This window comes from Onychomys torridus, chromosome 6, assembly GCF_903995425.1.
Source record: "Onychomys torridus chromosome 6, mOncTor1.1, whole genome shotgun sequence".
Taxonomy (NCBI): Eukaryota; Metazoa; Chordata; class Mammalia; order Rodentia; family Cricetidae; genus Onychomys; species Onychomys torridus.
Window position 1 is genome coordinate 12,554,271 of NC_050448.1, and position 20,807 is coordinate 12,575,077.

At 41.6% G+C, this 20,807-nt stretch overlaps 1 protein-coding gene across 1 annotated transcript in view; it reads left to right on the forward strand.

Annotated features, from left to right (window-relative positions):
- Positions 1-17,669, forward strand: part of Pik3ca (phosphatidylinositol-4,5-bisphosphate 3-kinase catalytic subunit alpha) — a 76,117-nt gene extending 58,448 nt beyond the window's left edge. Inside the window, exons 13-21 of the mRNA XM_036190045.1 lie at positions 166-269; positions 632-803; positions 2,734-2,840; positions 3,247-3,368; positions 4,817-4,895; positions 10,326-10,496; positions 12,028-12,145; positions 12,246-12,397; positions 14,000-17,669. Of these exons, the coding sequence (XP_036045938.1) occupies positions 166-269; positions 632-803; positions 2,734-2,840; positions 3,247-3,368; positions 4,817-4,895; positions 10,326-10,496; positions 12,028-12,145; positions 12,246-12,397; positions 14,000-14,270 (1,296 nt within the window). The 3' untranslated portion in view covers positions 14,271-17,669. The remainder of the gene's footprint in view (positions 1-165; positions 270-631; positions 804-2,733; positions 2,841-3,246; positions 3,369-4,816; positions 4,896-10,325; positions 10,497-12,027; positions 12,146-12,245; positions 12,398-13,999) is intronic.
- The last annotated feature ends 3,138 nt before the right edge of the window (positions 17,670-20,807 follow it).

Sequence of the window (20,807 nt, forward strand, 5' to 3'; positions counted from 1 at the left end):
TACTCCACACCCATGCAGCTTGTCAAAGCAGCAGCATTAGCTTTATGCTTTTTACAAAACCCATTTATTACCAATGATAGTATCTATTTATAGCATTTTTTAAAGTCCAGCCATGAAGAAATGGGCCTGATTCATCTGAATTTTTTTTCTTTTCTAATTCCTCAGGTCTTAAAATATGAACAATATTTGGATAACCTGCTTGTGAGATTTTTACTAAAGAAAGCATTGACAAATCAAAGGATTGGCCATTTTTTCTTTTGGCATTTAAAGTAAGTCATTTTTTTTTCCCTACCAAATTTTTTAGATGTGTATAACTCACCTTCCTAATAAGTGCATGAATCTTGCTGCTTTGTCTGTATGGAAAGCTGTTCCAAACTTCTTTTCTTTGGAATTAAGTGAGCAACATAAGTCATAATTGACTTCTGTACTATTGGTACACTTTTGCTTCCACTTTGAGCCAAGTAAAATTTGCCAGATGCAAATTAATGTTGTGATAGGTTTCACTGTAGACATACATGAAGTTGTCCCAAAATGAAATTTTTACCTTGGAATTCAGAATAATGACAGAGTCCAAGGTTTCTTGTGAAAAAGGCTGTATATACACATAAATAAATTTTGCTTATTCTTTTAGATCTGAGATGCACAATAAGACTGTCAGTCAGAGGTTTGGCCTGCTCTTGGAGTCCTACTGCCGTGCCTGTGGGATGTATCTGAAACACCTGAACAGACAAGTAGAGGCCATGGAGAAGCTTATCAACCTAACTGACATTCTCAAGCAGGAGAAGAAGGATGAAACACAAAAGGTGTGTGAATGGCTCTCCTGTTGGATTTGGACTCTTGAAGTGGGGCTGAATTACTTAAAAGCCCAGTATACATATAGATCATGGTCCTTGCATTTTGGACTCAAATTCCACTGTCTGCCAGCTTTGTGATTAAATACCTTAGGTAGGCTCCTAAGACTCATTTTCCTCAACTGCAAAACAGAAATAATACTTTGAACAAAGTGTTCATGAGAAGGAAGTTAATCACATGACCTGGGCAAAGCACCTGTCGCCTTCCCTTGAACATGAGGGATGCCTGCTATGTACTCTTTTCATGTAGCTGTAAATAACTGAAGCGATCTTTCCTTATGTCGTTTGTAATTTTGGTAATGATCCTGAAAGTAAGTAGGAAGAAGTGAGTTTAATTGGACTCAGTAATAAACACCTACCATCCTCCAGAACCTCAGGACCTTTTCTCTTCCCTCTTCACTGCCAGCTGGAGAGCAAGCCTCCCCTCCCCTCCGGGGAAATAGGAGAGTCCCAAAAGGCAAAGAACAGAAAAACAACTTTCCTAAAGTTGCAGCAAGTAATCTAAAAGAAAGTTACTGAATTAATTTAGATTCCTTAAAATATGTGACTCTCTGGAAGTTGTGTGGTATATAGGTTCAAATATAGATTATTAGAAATATATGAAAAAGGCCAGGATATAGCTGTTGGTGGTATATAACTAGCACACACAAATTCAGTCCCCAGCACCACATAAACCAGCCTTGATGTAGTGTGTGATGTGTGTAAGTAAATAAATGTAAAAAGAAAGAAAACTAAAAAAGAAATGTTCTATTTCTGACATGGAGATTATGGGCAACGGGAGACTACTGCTTTGAAAAAATTATATTGCAATAGTTTGAAAAGCTTTACAACAGATAATTTGTTAAGTGCTAGCATTTATTTTGTGCTAGACTCATCATATCACAAATTAGCTTTGTACGGTGGTTTCATTAGGAAATTGGAGTTCATCACTCAATGACTTGTCAGTTTAAATGAGATTGTGGTGAGGAACTGAAATTATACTCTGGAAATACAACAGTTCCTGTGGATAGTTTCGTGTTTATACTAGAGTATGGAGGACTCTGTGCTAATATGAGAGTAGACAGAGATCTGTCTTTTGTGCCTAACTCCAAAGAGCTGCCTAGGGAGTGGTAATAAGATGTTCTGGCTATTCACTTAATATAAGAAGTGGGGAACTTTGTTGCTCAGATTCCAGGGGAAAATTATGATTCCTAGCCCTAGCTGCTTTTGTTCTGTCACGTTTTATATTTTCAATAGTTCAAAGTTTCCTTAAAAACGTATCAGATACTGCTTGGTAGCTCTAAGTTGATCTTCATACTGTAAACTGCATATATAGTGTGAGATTCTATAAATCAAGTGATTTTTCCAAATTCTTTAATCCTCACTGATCTTTCTTACCTAACAGTGTGAATGCTTGATGTTTTCTAAAAAACCCTTTAAAGTAAGAATATTGAGCTCAGATCTAAAGCAACCTGGTCTTTTTGTTCTCCTTCTCAAATAAGGATCAGCTAACTTCCTCATTGAAAGTCAAGTAAATCCTTGACTTTTGAGATCACGTAATCTGGCCTTACCTACTAAAGTCAGCTGTGAAAGCAGCCTGTGTACAAATATCAGGACCGTGTTTGTAATGCACCTTGATTTGCAAAAGCCACGGCTGGTCCGAAGGCAGTGTGAGAACTTGGCTTAGAGCTGTGTCAGCCAGCAGCGGAGCTTGTCTCCCAGAGCCGTGCTCCCATCTCGGCCCCTGCCTGATAGCACTGCCCCAGTCATGGACTGCCTGGTCTCCAGCATTTGCCTGGCCTAGGGAATGGAGGGAACTCACAGCACTGCATGCTCTGTGAAGGAAGCAGCCGCTGCTTTTCCTGTATGAAATCCACTTCTCACTCAGATTTTGCTTTATCAGGTACAGATGAAGTTTTTGGTTGAACAGATGAGACAACCAGATTTCATGGATGCTCTGCAGGGTTTTCTGTCTCCTCTAAACCCTGCTCATCAACTAGGGAACCTCAGGTATGGTTCTTATGCCCTTTATTGTCGTGTCTAAATAAGTATTTTTCCAAATAACTTTCAAAAGAAATCCAGTCCTCCAATTCTTGTAAAATAGCAATAGTAAAATATAAAATAGTCTTAAACTAGACCTACATGTATTTGGAATAAGTTTCTGCTACTTTGATGATAGTTTAAATCTTTCTGTGGTTAGAAGTTCTGATATAATAAATAGAAGTGGAAAGAGTCTGTATAAAACCAATGATATGTTCTTAGATTGTTGAAAATTTATATAAACATTTTTAAGATTATTTCGTTTTAATTCTTCTAACACTTCAAAAAGCTGTATTCTATATTTATTTTAAGTAAACCCAAGGACCAAAAGTATAAAAAGCTAAGGTGCCTGGTAAAGTCTTCAACTGTCTTACAGGCTTGAAGAGTGTCGAATTATGTCCTCTGCAAAAAGGCCACTGTGGTTGAATTGGGAGAACCCAGACATCATGTCAGAGCTACTGTTTCAGAACAATGAGATCATCTTTAAGAATGGCGACGGTGAGAAGAGCACCAGTGAGCTCATGCTCTGTGCATGTTGCTGTCTTTATACACAGGACATTTGTGAACCGGTGAAACCTCTGAAAGCCATTTCAGGATGACTGTAGACATTCTAGATGACTAGAATGTCTCACATTTTACAGTGTGCATGGGGAGGAGTTTGGAAAATGGGATATTGTGCTTTAATGACTTTGAACCCAAGATCTGGAGAGAGTAGATAAATGCAGACACTCCTCCGCTCCCCTCATCTGTCTTGAGGGTAGATTCCTGCTGCAAGGAACTCACTTGTCATGCATCTTAGCAACCAAGGGAAACAACTGAAGGCTGACCCCTGTAGTTCTAAGTCTAGTAATCCTCCCCAGCTCCAAAGTGAGTATGCGTGAGTAGGAAAGCAAAAACTGGCGAGCCTCTGCCTCATTCATTCTGGGATGGACTACAGATAAACTGACAGAAGCCAGACTAACAGGGAGGAAGAAAGTGTGTAGATATGCTTAAGAGATCACCCAGGACATGAGACCCCAAAGAAAGGCCGAGTGGCCGAAGCTGGGCCATCCTCCTGAGCTATCCCAAGGCTGGGCTGGAGGAAGGCCGGCATTACAGGAGGGGTGAAGGTGAGTGCAGGTGGTCCTGATACTCCATCCCAGCTGTTTGAGCTCGACCTCGTGACACAGCCAGAAATGCAGCACTTGGGAGGCAAAGGCAGTAGAGCAGCTGGTCAAGGTCTTCTGTAGCTAGATAGCCAGTTCAAGACCAGTCTGGGCTTCATCAGACTCTTTTAAGAAAAATCCTTAAAGGAATAGGGCCAGTCTGTCAGGACGAGATGTCAACCTCTAGGTGACTATCAGCCCGGTGGCAGCCTTCCTAATTGAGGTGAAATTTGATCTCCTTCAGAATCAGGAGCCTTGGAGTCGGGGTCTACCTTGGCTTACTGTCTGTGTGCATGGGTGGTTTGCATAGCATCCATTCCTTAAGTATTCTGTGTGCTGGACCTTGGGACTGTGGCAGAGCCTGCCCTCTTGTAGCTTAGGTCTGATTGGGAAAAGCATGTTCAGCAGGTCACAGCAGAAGTGAAGCCATGAGACAAAGAGTATAGTCTTTGAGAGACTGTTTTAAAGAAGGTCCTGATTTCTGTGGAGAATGGGCTGCAGAGAGGGGAGGAGGCTCACCAGTGGCCTCTGAGAGCAGCAAACTCAGCAGTGAAGGCTGTTGACTCCAGCTTTGCATTGCAGGCCACACTTACACTTGATTCTTCACAAGGTAAATATTTTAAATACAGTCGGAACTTGTTACCTTGTTGCCCAGATGATTGTGCAGATAGTTTAGAAGTGGATTAAAAACTTAAAACTCTGCTGTCTTCCAAATTATTTTGAAGATTGAATGTAGCTCTTTATTGCCATCTGACAACAGTGGTGATATGGTGTTAAGTGTGAAGTGTATTTGAATTTCAGATTTACGGCAAGATATGTTAACACTTCAGATTATCCGAATTATGGAGAACATCTGGCAAAACCAAGGCCTTGACCTTCGGTAGGTAATCAGACCATGGGATGAAAATTATCTTTAAGAGAATCAACTAAAGTCTTAATGGGAAGATCCTCCCCCACCTCCACCCCACCCCACCCCGAGACAGTGTTTTTCTATAACAGCCCTAGCTGTCTTGGAACTTTGCTCTGTAGACCAAGCCGGTCTTGAACTCACAGAGATCCACCTGTCTCTGCCTCCCAAGTGCTGGGTTTTAAGGGGTGCACCACCCCTGCCCAATAAAGTCTTAATGTTAGAAGTCTAGAGGCCTATATTTAAAATGTTTGGGGTTGGTGATTCAGTTCAGTGGTAGAGCGCTTGCTAGCCCTGGGTTCGAGCCTCAGGTCAAAAAAGGAAAAAAAAATGTTTGCAAAACAGAAAAAAAAAAAAAAAAGGTGCAGTAGTGATGAAGAGGTGGTCTTGATTGCCTTTTCACCCTATCTCACTTGGCCCAGTAGCCGGGATGCACCCCGGGAGAAGAGCTTCTCGCGAGCGAGCTCTGTAAGACTGCGGTGCCCTGGAGTACACTGTGGCGAGTAGAGCCCACACACTGAAGCTCAGTAGTGAAGCCCCACAGACGGACGCCCAGGGGCTAATGAGCACTTGCTGGTCTTGTAGAGGAATGGAGTCTGCTTGTTTGCACCCGCTCTGGGTGGCTCCCAACTGCCTGTGACTAACTCTAGGGGATCCAGCATCATCTGCTGACCCCCACAGGCACCCACACATATGTGCATGCATACAAACACAAAGAAAAATTTAAGACTATTAAAGTTCAGGCCAGGCGTCAGGAGGCAGAGGCAGGTGGATCTCTGTGAGTTGGAGGCCAGCCTGGGCTACAGAGGGAGATCCAGGACAGGCTCCAAAGCTACACAAAGAAACCCTGTCTCAAAAAAACCAAAAAAAAAAAAAGGACTATTTAAGTTCAGAAGCAAGTTTCATCATAGAAGTTTAGTAAAAAAAAAAAAAAAAAAGCTACCTTTTATCTATTTTGTAGCAAAACTTTTAGACAGGGTTTCTCGGTGTAGCTTTGGAGCCTGTTCTCGATCTCACTTGGTAGCCCAGGCTGCCCTCAACCTCACAGAGATCCGCCTGGCTCTGCCTCCCAAGTGCTGGGATTAAAGGCGTGCGCACTGCCACCCAGCTGCAACTGAAGTTTTTCCGGTTTCCCGTTGTGTCCAGTGTTCTCTGACCACTTCTCTCATAGTCACTGCCTCTAATAGTGCCTCTTCCCTGTGATTCCTACAAGTCCATGAAGATCACACAGGCAGACGCTGCCTGCTCCGAAGTGCTCTGCTCTGATTGGCATTGTCTGAGTTACTGTTCTGTCCCTGAAGAGATGTCCCAATCAAGACAGCTCTTAGGCAAGGAAACATTTAATGGGGGGCGGGGAGCGGGGGGATGGGGGGGTTACTTGCAGTAACATGGCAGAAAGCAGATGAGCATAGCGCTAGAGCAGTAGCTGAGAAAGAGACACTGGGCCTGGCACAGGCTTTTGAAACCTCAAAGTCCACACCTAGCAACAGACCTCCTCCAACAAGGCCACACCACCTAATCCTCCCAAAACAGTTCACCAGCTGGGGACCAAGTACTCAAACATACAAGCCTCTGTGGTCATTCTCCTCCACACACCACGTTCCACTCACTGTCCCCCATTTGCTTACAGTTAGGATCAGAATGCAAAGTACGTATCATAGTCTCTCTCCATAGTCTTTTACCATCTCAACACTGTTTAAACGTCCAAAGGCTCTTCTGAGCAAAGGCAACCTCTTCACTGTAAGCCCTGTAAAATCAAAAAGAAAATTAGATAATCCCAACATACAGTAGCACAGAGTATATGTTATCATTCTAAAAGGGAGCATAGTGAGGGACCAAAGCAAGACTGAAAACCAGCAGGACAGACTCCATCCAGATCTGCATCTACATGTCTGATGTCAGAACTCTTCAGATCTCAGACTCCTTTCGGCTCTGACCATGGAGGAGCGCTCTGCTTTTACTGCAGGCATTACTTACCTCTTTTTAACATTCAATATAACAAGATAGAGATATCTAAAATCACTTCTTCCACATCCCAAATATGGTTAGATCACAGATGAATGTGATGTAAGTTGTAAAACTAGCTGCTTTTTCGTGAAATAACCAATTTTACTTTAAAAACAAACTGATAGTCCAATTATAGACACATGCCTTTTAAGCCCTGCAGTCTGAATACTAAGGCAGGAGAATCCACAGTTCAGACCAACTTGGACTACCTAACGAGACCAGAGACATCATGGGCTACATAGCACATCCCTATTCCAAAACTACCAAAACTAAACCATGTATTGAACAAGGTATGATTCATTTAGGCTATTTGGCAGGAGTTTTCTTTGAACATGAATAACCCTCATGTGTCTCTTGAAGGAAAACTATGGCAGTTTTTGTTGTCAGTGATAAAATTTGAATTTCAGAGGGAAAATTAGATTTCTGGAAAACCTGTTTATCAGTATTTCTCAACTTAAGACTTTTCTGAGTGAGATTAGTAGAAGCATTAACCACTGTGGCTGGGCATGGTTTGCATACCTGTAACCTCATATTTGAAAGGCTGAGGCAAGAGGATTGGCAAGGGTTCAAGGCTGACTTGGTCTTTATAAGGAGAGTACCAGGGTAGCCAGGACTGCTTATCAAGACCCTAGCTCAAAAAACAACCCAAAAGATAGACATGTTTTTATTATGTCACAATAAAAGAAAAGCATCAGTATTTAGAAAATCTATGAAACTTAGAGACTGGAGTGTCTTCTAAATGACCATATAGGGCCTGTAATGTCCTTAGTGTTAAAACACACATTCAGACATGACCAGTACAGGAACCATAATATCTGTAATGTTAAAACACATTCAGACGCAAGTCAGTTTAGATGGAACAACATGAAGTTTACTGATACAGTTTTATAGCCCACATTGCAACTTGAATATCTTACTAATTATAGAATAGTATCAAAGAAAACGATTACTTTGCCTGCCTTTTCTTGGCTACTTGTATGTAGATGGTTTTTCATGTGCTTAAATTAAAGTATCACATATAAAACTAAGAATGATGGCACATATCTGTAACCCATACATTCAGGAAGCTGAGGCAGGAGGATCTTGAGTTTGAGGCCAGCCTAAACCACAAGGCAAGACCTTGTTGCAAAAAGAAAAATAAAACAAACATCAACGTAAGAAAAACTGCTCATGCATATTACTTAGAGAAATGTATATAAAAACACAACTGGTATTGGGGCTAGAGAGATGGGCTAGTATTTAACAGCAGTTGCTAATCTTAAGAAGGACCCAAATTTGGTTCCCAGCATCCACATGGCAGCTCATAACTGCCTATAACTCCAGTTGCAGAGGACCTAATGCCCTTTTCTAACATCTGTGGGCTCTTGCATGCATGTAATACATGTAAACTCATACTGGCACATACATGCACATAAAAATAATCAGTGAATGAATAAAAATTTTTTTAAATACAGTTGGCCATCAAACCCAGACATAAAAACGTTTGAGCCAGGCGGTGGTGGCGCACACCTTTAATCCCAGCACTTGGGAGGCAAAGTCAGGTAGATCTTTGTGAGTTCGAGGCCAGCCTGGTCTACAGAGCGAGATCCAGGAAAGGCGAAACCCTGTCTCAAAAAACAAAAAAACAAAACAAAACAAAACAAAAAAAAGTTTGAAAAAAAATGTAAAAGTCAATCTTCTCACTACATTTTTTAAAACATTAATTTGTTTTATGTGTATGGGTATTTTGTCTGCATGTATGTATATGCACCACATGCATGCCTGGTGCCTATGGAGGCCAGAAGGATCTCCAGGAACTGGAGTTAAGAGATGGCTGTGAATCACCATGTAGGTGCTAGAAACCAAACCTGAGTCCTCTGGAAGAGCAGCCAGTGCTCCTAACTGCTGGTCTGTCTGTCTTTCCAGCCCCCTCACTGCTTTAATATAGATTGTTTTGTTTTATATTTAATGGTATATTAATGCTCAGTGATTTGGTTCTAGCTGAACTCAGACATTTTTAGGAATAGGTTTGTCAATATAAAAAAAATAAAGAGTAATAAGGTAATAAAGGTCATTCATGTTAATTTTACTAATTGAATATAGATATTTTGGGGCCTATTAAAATATTTGCATGTCGGGGTCCAATGTTGGGGTTCAGATCCGACCTATTGAAGGGTCCCTTGAAGGAGAGTGTGAGGAATTGAGAAATTCTATATAGAAATATAGATTAAAAAAAAAAAAAAAGATAGAGATACAGGATAGCTTCAGAGGGCCCTGGGTCAATACCCAGCAGTCTCAAATTTATTTCTATTGGACTTTATACACTAGCAAGGGGAGAGACAAAAGCTGTCCCCCTTTCAAGACCAAAGCACAACGTACAACCAAGTGTAGACCCTTCAAAGCACATGGTAACCATGTCTTTGCACCCTGTTATGCAGCCTTGGAGAGCAACATAAACTCTGACTCTTTGGAATCTTTGTGAGCTCCCACATTGGCAGTTTTACAAGACATGAACAAAGATGACACCAGTAGACTGCTAACATGGAAGAGGGGAATCCCCTGAGGCTTAAGCCTTCAACAAAGACTACAGGCAGCTAAGAGAGTTGAAAGAGAGACAGAGTCTTTCCTGGGGAAGTGTCCCTAAGTTGGTTATTCAGTACCAAATGGTCTGCCCTGAAAACATACACACAAGTGACATGGTGTATAGAGAGAGACTGAGCAAGTTGTACTTACATATTTAGGAAGATTGTGTGTGTGTGTGTGTCTGTGTCTGTGTGTGTGTCTGTGTCTGTATGTCTGTATCTGTATGTGTGTGTGCAAGCATGTGTGTGTATCAACAAAGAGGCCATACATTTGAGATAGAGCAGGAGAATGTACATGAGAAGGGATTAAAGGGAGAGAAGTGAGGAAGTGATGTTATTTTAACTTCAGTCAAAAATACTCGCTATTAGGGACGTCGATTATGATGGGAGGACGTGCAGAGATGACCAGCCACACTAGTGGAAGCCCATGAACTGTGGACTGGGGGCTATGGAGCCCCCATGGGACTGGACTAGGCCCTCTGGATATGGAAGACAGTTGTGAACTGTTTGGGGGCACCCAGGCAGGGGGGTCGGAATCTGTCCCTGGTCTATGGGCAGGTTTCCGGTGCCTGTGGTGTGCCGCCTTGCCCAGCTGTGGTGCAATGGGAAGGGGCTTGGACCTGCCAAGGCTCAGTGTGCTGGGCTCTGCTGACTCCCCATGGGAGACCTCGATTTGGGGGATGTGGGGATTCAGGGTGGCTCAGGAAAGAGGGCTGGGGGGGGGGGGCGGATCTGTGGATGATATGTTGAATAAGTAGAAAATTGCTTAATAAAGCAAAAAATCGAAAAAAAAATACTCACTGTTCTAAAATTCTGCCTTTTGTCAATTTTCCAGAATGCTGCCTTATGGCTGTCTATCCATTGGGGATTGTGTGGGGCTCATTGAAGTGGTGAGAAACTCTCACACCATCATGCAGATCCAGTGCAAAGGAGGTCTGAAGGGGGCACTGCAGTTCAACAGTCACACACTGCATCAGTGGCTCAAGGACAAGAACAAGGGCGAGATGTGAGTTTGCTCTTGAGTTGCTGTTAGAGTGGACTGACTCGGTGGACTTCTTGGCTAAGGAGAAAACCATTGTAGTCAGGAATCTGCACTTCACTTCTGAAATACTGGAGGGTGTTGTGAGTGAACGAGAGAACTGCTTATGATTTGATGGGTCCTCATCAAATTCACCTTGTGTCTCACATTTTCTTTTAATCATGAGCCAAATGAACATTTGTTGCTAGAGACGTGGTGCAGCAGTTAAGAGTACATACTCCTTTTCTGGAGGACCCGAGTTCAGCCCCCAGTACCCACATGGGGTCCCTTACAACCACTTCCAAGGAATTTGATGGCCTCCATGGCACCTTCACTCAGGTGCACGTGCCCATACATAGATATATAATTAAGAGTAAAAATAAATCTTATTCAAAAATAACACATGTTCAAATGTTACTTATAGTTTGCTAAAAATAATATTTTAGAAATGAATTTTCAACACTATCAATGATGGCATATGCCTTAACCAAGCACTTAGGAGGCAAAAGTAGGTAGATCTTTAAGTTCTAGACCAGCCTAAGCAACACAGAGAGGCGGAGGCAGGTAGATCTCTCTTGAATGTGAAACCAGCCTAGTTTACATAGTGAGTTCCAGGCTAACCAGGGCTGTACAGTGAGACCCTAAAAAAAATTATTTTTCTCCTACACATTATGGCTTATTCCAGCACCCAAGAGACTAAGCCAGGAGGATTGTTGTGTGCTGTGAGTTCAAGGCCAGCCTGGGGTGCAGTGTAAGACCCTATCTCAAAATAAAAGAAAAATTGGGGGCTGGAGAGATGACTCAGTTGATGACCTACTTTTGCACAAGCTTGAAAATCTAAATGACTAGGACCCTTTTATAAAGCCTTGTGGCATGGGTCTATAGTCCCATGCTTGAGGCAGGGAGCCGGAACAGCTCTATCTCAGGGGCTGGCTGACTGGCCAGCAAGTCAAGCCAGTTGGTGAGCCCCAGGTTCAATAAGAGGCGTTGTTTCAAAAAACTAAGGAAGAGATGGCTCCTCCAGAGGATTCGGGTTTGCTCCCACACCCACGTCTGACAGCGTAGCTGCTTGCCTTTGTCTGGCTCACGGGCTCCTACCCTCATTTATGGAGACATTCACACAAAATTCCCATGAGTAAAAGTCCTTAAATGAGTAAGAATAAGGTGATGAGTAATAGAAGGCACCTAGTGTTAACCTCTGACCTTAACACATGCACACTTGAGTGTGTTTGCGCGCGCGCGCACACACACACACACACACACACACACACACACACACACACACACACACCACGGAGAGAGAATTATGATGGTTGTTTCTTTCATTCCACTTAGAATTACGATTAGGTCAAGGAACATCTACAAATTTCCCTGAAGACTTAAGAATCTCAAAACATCTCAGGTCTTCAGACATTCTTTCCTCACAATATTAATGTGAAACTTCAGCCATATTTCCCCAGTTTGGCCCCAGCCACTCTGTTTCCACACCACCCATGAGGTATTTATTTATTCTCTGTAGATACGATGCAGCCATTGACCTATTCACAAGGTCATGTGCTGGGTACTGCGTGGCGACCTTCATCTTGGGAATTGGAGACCGGCACAATAGCAACATCATGGTGAAAGATGATGGACAGGTAGTAGCCTTTAAAGTGCTTTCAGATTCTTTAAATATATTAAGTGAAGATCTTTTATGTCTGCATGTTAAACTAAAATGTGATTTCTTATTTTTGAAAGCTGTTTCATATAGATTTTGGGCACTTTTTGGATCACAAGAAGAAGAAATTTGGTTATAAACGGGAACGTGTGCCATTTGTTTTGACGCAAGATTTCTTAATAGTGATTAGTAAAGGAGCCCAAGAGTACACAAAGACCAGAGAGTTTGAGAGGTGAGCGCACAGGCTGCCTGGGTGGCAGAGCCTACCATGCACAGCAGGTGCTGCTTCCTGCCTCACAGCAGTGATGTCAGCAGGAGAAGCCGCCTGTTACAGCACCTTCACTTCTGCTCATTTGTCTGATTCGGAGTGAGGAGTAAAAATGAGAATGGATTTCATTCGCTGAGCTCAGTGAGACCTACACAGAAAGTAACCCTTAGAGCTTATGACACTGGAATTGTTACACAGAAAGTAACCCTTAGAGCTTATGACACTGGAATTGTTACACAGAAAGTAACCCTTAGAGCTTATGACACTGGAATTGTTACATAGAAAGTAACCCTTAGACCTTATGACACACTGGAATTGTTACACAGAAAGTAACCCTTAGAGCTTATGACACTGGAATTGTTACACAGAAAGTAACCCTTAGAGCTTATGACACTGGAATTGTTACACAGAAAGTAACCCTTAGAGCTTATGACACTGGAATTGTTACACAGAAAGTAACCCTTAGAGCTTATGACACTGGAATTGTTACATAGAAAGTAACCCTTAGACCTTATGACACACTGGAATTGTTACACAGAAAGTAACCCTTAGAGCTTATGACACTGGAATTGTTACACAGAAAGTAACCCTTAGAGCTTATGACACTGGAATTGTTACACAGAAAGTAACCCTTAGACCTTATGACACTGGAATTGTTACACAGAAAGTAACCCTTAGAGCTTATGACACTGGAATTGTTACACAGAAAGTAACCCTTAGACCTTATGACACACTGGAATTGTTACACAGAAAGTAACCCTTAGAGCTTATGACACTGGAATTGTTACACAGAAAGTAACCCTTAGACCTTATGACACACTGGAATTGTTACACAGAAAGTAACCCTTAGACCTTATGACACACTGGAATTGTTACACAGAAAGTAACCCTTAGACCTTATGACACACTGGAATTGTTACACAGAAAGTAACCCTTAGAGCTTATGACACACTGGAATTGTTACACAGAAAGTAACCCTTAGACCTTATGACACACTGGAATTGTTACACAGAAAGTAACCCTTAGACCTTATGACACACTGGAATTGTTACACAGAAAGTAACCCTTAGAGCTTATGACACAGTGGAATTGTTGGCTTTTGTTAAGTAACTTTATCTTGTCAAGTAACATGTAGTGTGGTTAGGATGTGGGTTTTAGTCCTAACCTGAGGAAAACCAACAGACTATAACTTTCCTGAATACTTACTCTTTCCCTGCTGCCTTGTGGTACATCATTAGTCTGTCTTACCTTTCAAAGGACTTTCATAAAATTCTGTTTTGTGTATGTCAGTCCCCTGACCTTAGTGCCTAAGCCCTTGAGGCTGTTTGTTACTTTAGTATTGACCAGTTCAGACATTTACTAAATACTGAACCCCAATGCTCCAAGCACTATATCAGGTGCTTGGCAGGCAATAAAGTGCTCATTCACAGAGTACACATCCCAGGATGGCGGTGAGCCAGAGGAGCAGGCAGGGGAATGATAGACATTTGCCCAAGACAGGTATGCTAATTTTATAAAGTCAGAGTACTAGTTCATGCACTGACCAAATGTTCTTCCCACTGCCAGGTTTCAGGAGATGTGTTACAAGGCTTACCTAGCAATTCGGCAGCATGCCAATCTCTTCATCAACCTTTTTTCCATGATGCTTGGCTCTGGAATGCCAGAACTGCAGTCTTTTGATGACATTGCATATATTCGAAAGACTCTAGCCTTAGACAAAACTGAGCAAGAGGCTTTGGAGTACTTCACCAAACAAATGAACGATGCCCATCATGGCGGCTGGACCACGAAGATGGACTGGATCTTCCATACCATCAAGCAGCACGCGTTGAACTGAGGTGGCAGCTGTGAACAGCAAGCTGGCACACAGTTCTTCCACTGCATGGCAGTGAGTGGCAGCAGGCAGACAGTGGCATGAGGATGGCACAGTCAGGAACAACATTAGGACTCGAGCAAGAACAGAAACAACATACTCTATAATTGAAACACTGTACACACAAACAGGGTTTGATAGCACTAACTAGTTCATTTCAGAATTCAGCTTTAGAATAATGAGCAATTTCATGTTATGCCTTAAGTCCAAAAAAAGGTAAACTTTGAAGATTGTTTGTATCTTTTTTTAAAAAAACAAAACAAAACAAAAATCCCCAAAATACATACAAATGATGGAGACGAAAAGAGAATGCTGTTCTGTTTGTCTTGCCAGGGTTCTGTTTAAACTGTGGACACAACCAAGGCTGTGACTGCGTTAGGTCTGAGTACGCTGGAGCTTACATTAAGTCCGTGACATTGGAGAAGAATGGAAATGCCCCTTTTCCCATTGCTGTTCAGACTTACTTAGTGGGTGTTCTGACTCCCTGCTCACTGAGGAATAACACTTGGGAAAGGACTCGGGTTTTGCTTTGAACAAGCAACCCTTTGATGGACTTGGGGTCTCTCACCTGTGCTTCTGAAAGCAGTCACAAGTGATTACCTGCAGACAGCTGTTTTTGTTGAGTTTTGTTTTTTGTTGGTTTTTTCTGGACAGTATTTACAAGGATCTGACTTATTTCCTAGGGAAATTCTGGGCTCGCATCAAGTACAGCAGTGGCCGTAGAGGAGGGACAGGCTCCTGTTTCTGACCTGTACAGTGCTCACTTTAAGCTGATTGTTTCTCCTTTTGCAATTGAACTGAATACTTTTTTCATGCATGTTTTCCAGAAAATAGAAGTGAGTATTAATGTTATTAAAAAGATTATTTTTTTTTATTAAAGGCTATTTATATTATAGAAACTATCATTAATATATATCTTTATTTACATAATCTGTCCCATAGTCATGCATTGTTTTGCACCCCAAATTTTTTATCATTGGTAACAGCATGGTTAGCTTTTTCTTGGTCTATAGGTGAGGCTCAGGCACTATCCATTTATCCAGCTCCCCCATATGACTCCCTAAGGAACAGGTTGAACTGCACATGTTCCCTTCCACTGCTGTCCGTTTTCATATGACGCCCTCATCGTCCATCCATCTGTAGTGAGAACGGCACAATCATAGAAACAAACCAGTTACTAAACGAGTACAAAGTAGACTATCAGCCTGACTCGTAAGCCCCTCTTCTGAGGTCTGGTCATGAACGACTTTTTATATTATGAGAGACTAGAAACCATGAATTTTTTACCTTTGTAAGCTATGTATTCATATCTCAATGATAAAAGTAAGGACATTAACCCATTTTACTATCATGTCCCATTTCAAAGTGGTCAGGTCTCACTCCAACTTCATTACATCCCATTCAAGCACAGAATGCATTATTGAGCATTCTAAAAAGCATCCATCCAAGATGTAGGGCTAATGTTAGTGGTCACTCTAGATTTCTACTCAGTGTTTGAATGATTCATGTCCTAGAAAATAGCTTTAGCAGATATTCAGATGCCACGCCAAAAAAAAACAAAAAATAAAAAACAACAAAAAAAGCAGAAAAAAAGAATAAATAAAAAGAAAAAAATAAAAAACTGTGCAATAATTTACTGACAGTTCCTAGCTTAGGCGAGTTACTGGGGAGCCTCTTTATGAAGAGCGCACACTGTACACTCTAGAAAAACAGCATCCCTTTGCCGCTCTCGTCTCAGAGGTCAGACACCTGTAGTAGACGTTTTGAATAGTAAACAGGGGACTCTAATAAAAATACTCTTAATATCTGGCTATTTTAGAACCCTTAAAGGGCATAATTATTGAAGATTTAGGTACTTCACTAAAGCATGTATATATTATTGCCAACAAGAAAAACCTGAAGATTAGGGGAACATAGTTCTGTAAACTGTCTTGGAATAGTTAATCAGAATTTAAACTGTTTTAAGCAGAAAACCAGATAGATTCTTTTGCAGCTATAGGAAACTTCCTAACTTATTTAAACTTGGCATTTAACACTTTGTGTTACTTAGAATGCAGTTGCTAGGTACTAACATCCCATTCTTTTCTATATCAGGGATTATTACAGTCAAACTCAGTGACATGGTACAAATCTACAACTTTGATGGTGGAAACTGAAGAATTACAAAGAACTGTGTTTTCCCGAGTGCCAAAAAACAAAAAAACAAAACAAAACAAAAAAAACAGCCGTGAGCCTCCTTGCACAAAATTGCTAGTTTTTGCTCTTTTGTTTTGTTTGTTTGCATTAGTTCTAATAGTTACCCAGTACCACCTCCCAGGGTCTCTGCACAATTAAAACACAACCACATAGCTTATTTTGTACAACCACATTAATGGTATTTGAGAGGACATCTATATTCTATAAAGGGTATAAGGACAGAAAGGAGAATAGGTTGTATTAAAAAAGACAAAGACCAAAACTTGAATTGAAACTGGGGTGATCAAGATCTGTTTCCAGAGAGCAGTAATGTGCCACTCAGGCACTTCAGCATCAGGACTTGTGGAGCGGGCACCTCTGTAAACGACCATCCTTGTCATTGAATATCGGGTAAATTTTGACTTTGGCTCCATAATTTCACTAAGTCACTTGAGGATGTTTCATCAGTAATTATTTCTGGAAGGAAAGAAAGCAAATCTAAAGAAAGAAACTAAGTACACTGTAGCAAGAAGTAACTCTTAAATCATGCTTTAACTTTTTACCATATTTTCAGCTGTACAAAACCTTTAGTTTGAAGATTTTTTTAGACTGCTGTTAATTTGAAATTTGTTCATCTTACTGTGGAGTTTGATTTGTTCGTTTGTTTGCTTTCTGTTTGTTTTTAAAGATGTTTCTAATTAGATTTTTTTAAAAGAAGAATGGAATCTGGTTGCTATTTTCTGATAGAACCTGAGACTTTGTGGTTCTTCATGTCCTCTGTAAAACTTGGTGTCAGAGTCATCAGATTGAGGTTATCCCTTCTGTTCTGCTTTATATTCCTGCCATCAGGAAATGGGAACCTGGTGAATATATAATGGACTGTAAAATATTTTAATGTGTAACTTTTTCAACTGTGAAACTGACTATTGGTTTTTTTTGATGAAAACAGCTGCTGATAAAGTATTTTGTGTAAAGTGTAGTTCTTATTAATCAGGAAATGATTACTTGATTAGATATATATGCCCTTGAACTTAATCCAAAACTCATTGGTAATCATCATAGGCAAAGCACAGTCCATGTGTGTTCTCTACCAATCAGGAGACAAATAGCATCACAGAAAAGATGAGGAGCCTGTCCTAAGGGTACACTGTAAGCCTCATAGCACATAAACCTCAGTTTGTTCCTTAACATCATTTTTGTAAATTTGTTTGATTTGTAGTTTGGTCAGTAGTCCATGCCTGCCAGCTCTTTGGAGAAATGAAATTTCCAGCAATATGTTACACCTAGTATGTTAATCTTTTCTGAATATTACAGTGTCCACTTTTTTCTGTCTCTGCAAACTACAGACCTGAGCTGGACCCCTCACACTCAAGAATTCACCTTAAGAGTTATTTTGATGTTCATGACATCACAAAACCAGCAAATTGAAAGGCATCTGGGACATTGTAGATAGTGGTGCTTCTACTTCACATGTTTGGGGGCAGGGGGATGTGGGGGAGGGGAACCTGGGAAGGGGAAACTCAGAGGGGCTGGAAGTCACGGGGATGTAGTCCACATACTAGAAAGGAATCACTTCCAGTTTGGGGTTTTGAAAGCTGAACTCAGCCTTGACAACGTCTCTAATTAGTAACTCTCAGTGACAGCACTAGAGCTGAGCTGTCTTAAACAAAGGAAAGCATTTCGGTAATTAAAACTAAGTCGATCTGGGTCATGGCCCAGGAGGCCTCTTTTTTTATAAAAAATGCTCTTACTCTGGAAAGATGTTGGGCTCTGGCTTAGAAGACTTGTGCTCCTGATAAACTTGCCAACCCCATCTCCAAAGGTTCGTAAGGGAAGTAGCTAAACTGCCATTCCCTGCCTCAGGCCTCACAACACAGACTGCAGAGCCCTGCGTGTCTTATATGTGTAGGTCAGACTTGGCATTCCTTAGAGTTTGTGGGCTTGAGGGCTGACATTTCATGGCTCCTGCTGCTTGGAAAAGCTATATAGTCAGAGCAGCCTGTGGAGCCAGTTCCTGAGTCCAGCGTCCTTAGCTTGTCTGCTCTCTTACTGTTTTGTTAGCATGGATCACGGATCTTAAATGAAAGGTGTAAACACATGGGAAGGTTCTGAAGTTCAGAAGCGATTGGAGTTGATTAGAGTCGCCCAGATTGCAGTGGCGATCTTGAATACATTTGTGTGGAGTCTTCATTTGGTGGAGGTTATGCACCTCTGGTTTTTTATGCAGCGCCTTTTCCTCTGCTTGGATTTTGGGTATGGCAAGGTCTCGGCCGTGTGCAAAGACAGTGGGCACTGGAAGAGGATTCTCTCACTTCTCAGGTGTCAGAATGTTGGTTGGCGGGCAGGATTAAAATGAATCTCTGTGTAGTGTATTGTTAGGGCTGATTTTCACTACTAACAGTAGACTCCATTCTTCATGTTAGTAAGTACAGAAAGGAAAAAAACATTGTATAAGCCAAGTGGACTTTCTACAGCCTCATCTATTGTAGCACAGTAATAATTTTGTGACAGAATGGTGTATATTTTTACATACTGTTTTTTGTCGATCTAGGTTAGTGAGGAGGCAGAAAGCCTTCAGTGTTTCCTACTAAAGTATGGGAATGTGACTTAGTTGTTAGAGAGCCTGGCAAATAGGCATGGAGTCCTGGCTTTGAGCCTCAGCACCACATAAAAGGTCTGATGACACATGCCTATAATCTAGCACTAGGAGGTAGAGGAAGATCAGAAATTCAAGGTCATCCTTAGCTGCAATTAGTGAGTTCAGAGTCATCCTAGGATACCTGGTCTCCAAAATGTTTGGTGTGAACTTCCAAACGTAGTTATTTCTGTTAATTCATAAGGAAAAAAAATCCTTTTGTAAGTTTTAATGCATGTTCCTAAGAATAGCTGGGAAAATGAGGCTTTATCTTCTTTCTAGAAGTGTTTTTGATTATGGTGATGTTGTGATGGTGACTTTCTAGGGTTTTGTCACTTTACCATTGGCACAGGGTCTCGCTGTATATATAGTCCAGGCTGGCCCCAGACTCAAGATGCTCTCATAGTGCTGAGAGTACGGGTGCCATACCCCCCACAAGGGCTCCAGGAACCCAGGTTTCAAATGTAGTTTGTTTGTTTGTTTGTTTTCAGAGCTGAGGACCGAACCCAGGGCCTTGCGCTTGCTAGGCAAGCGCTCTACCACTGAGCTAAATCCCCAACCCCATTGTTGATGGTTTTATTATAATTCAGTCTTTGGACTTAGCTTGGCTAAATAAAATCTAAAAAAATACATTGCTTTCAAACATAATCCTTTAATACCTTGGGGAATAAAGTACTATAAAAAGATGACTGCACACCACTTGTGCAAAGAGCTTGCTCTCAGCTTTCAGACAGATTGTTTCTCTCCATTGTGTTCATTCAGTAAGTTGAGGTTCTGTGTAAGAGGAACTAGTTAGAAACATTCTTGCTGGGCCGTGGTGGTGCAGGCCTTTCATCCCAGCACTTGGAAGGCAGAGGTAGGCAGATCTCTCTGAGTTTGAGGCCAGCCTGGCCTACAGAGTGAGTTCCGGGACAGCCAGGGCTACACAGCGAAACCCTGTCTCGAAAAGAGAAAGAAACGTTCTTAGTGTTCTTACAGCCCTTGCCCCAGAAGTGAGCAGCACAGGAAGGCTCCCTAGGCTGTCTGCTAGAGCACCTCTCCTTAACCTACGGGTCATGACCTCTTGATGACCAGACGCCCCTGTCACAGGGCTGCCTGAGACCATCAGAAAACACAGATATTTACATCATGATTCATAAGAGTAGCAAAGTTATGAAGTGATATCAAAATAATTTTACGGTTGGGGTCACCACAACATGAACTGTATGTATTAAAGGGTCGCAGCATTAGGAGGGTTGAGAAGCTCTGGCTTAGAATGTGGACAACTACAGCTTGACTCAATTGAAGACTCTTCTGTCATACTGTTCCCAGCAAGGAGTACAGCCTGGGACTGCATTCACTGCTAGTCACCACTGTCAGTGTCTGTTTGTCCCTAACTGCACAGTCTGTACCATCACGCTTTTCATTAAAAAAAGAAAGAAAACTTACCTTGTGTCCAAATGGTCCTTAGCATGTGGTAAACCAAGAGCTGTGAGAATCCCTTTGACTGTTTCTCTTCAAAGACAAACTAGTGTTGCTATGAACAGGCTCTAGTTAGAAGTTTTTTGTAATTACTAAGAATACTTGATAGAAAAACTGAATCAAGCCAGGCATGGTGACACTCCCAGCACTCGGGAGGCAGAGGCAGGCGGATCTCTTATGAGTTTAAGGCCAGCCTCGTCTACAGAGTAGATTCCAGGACAGTCAGGACT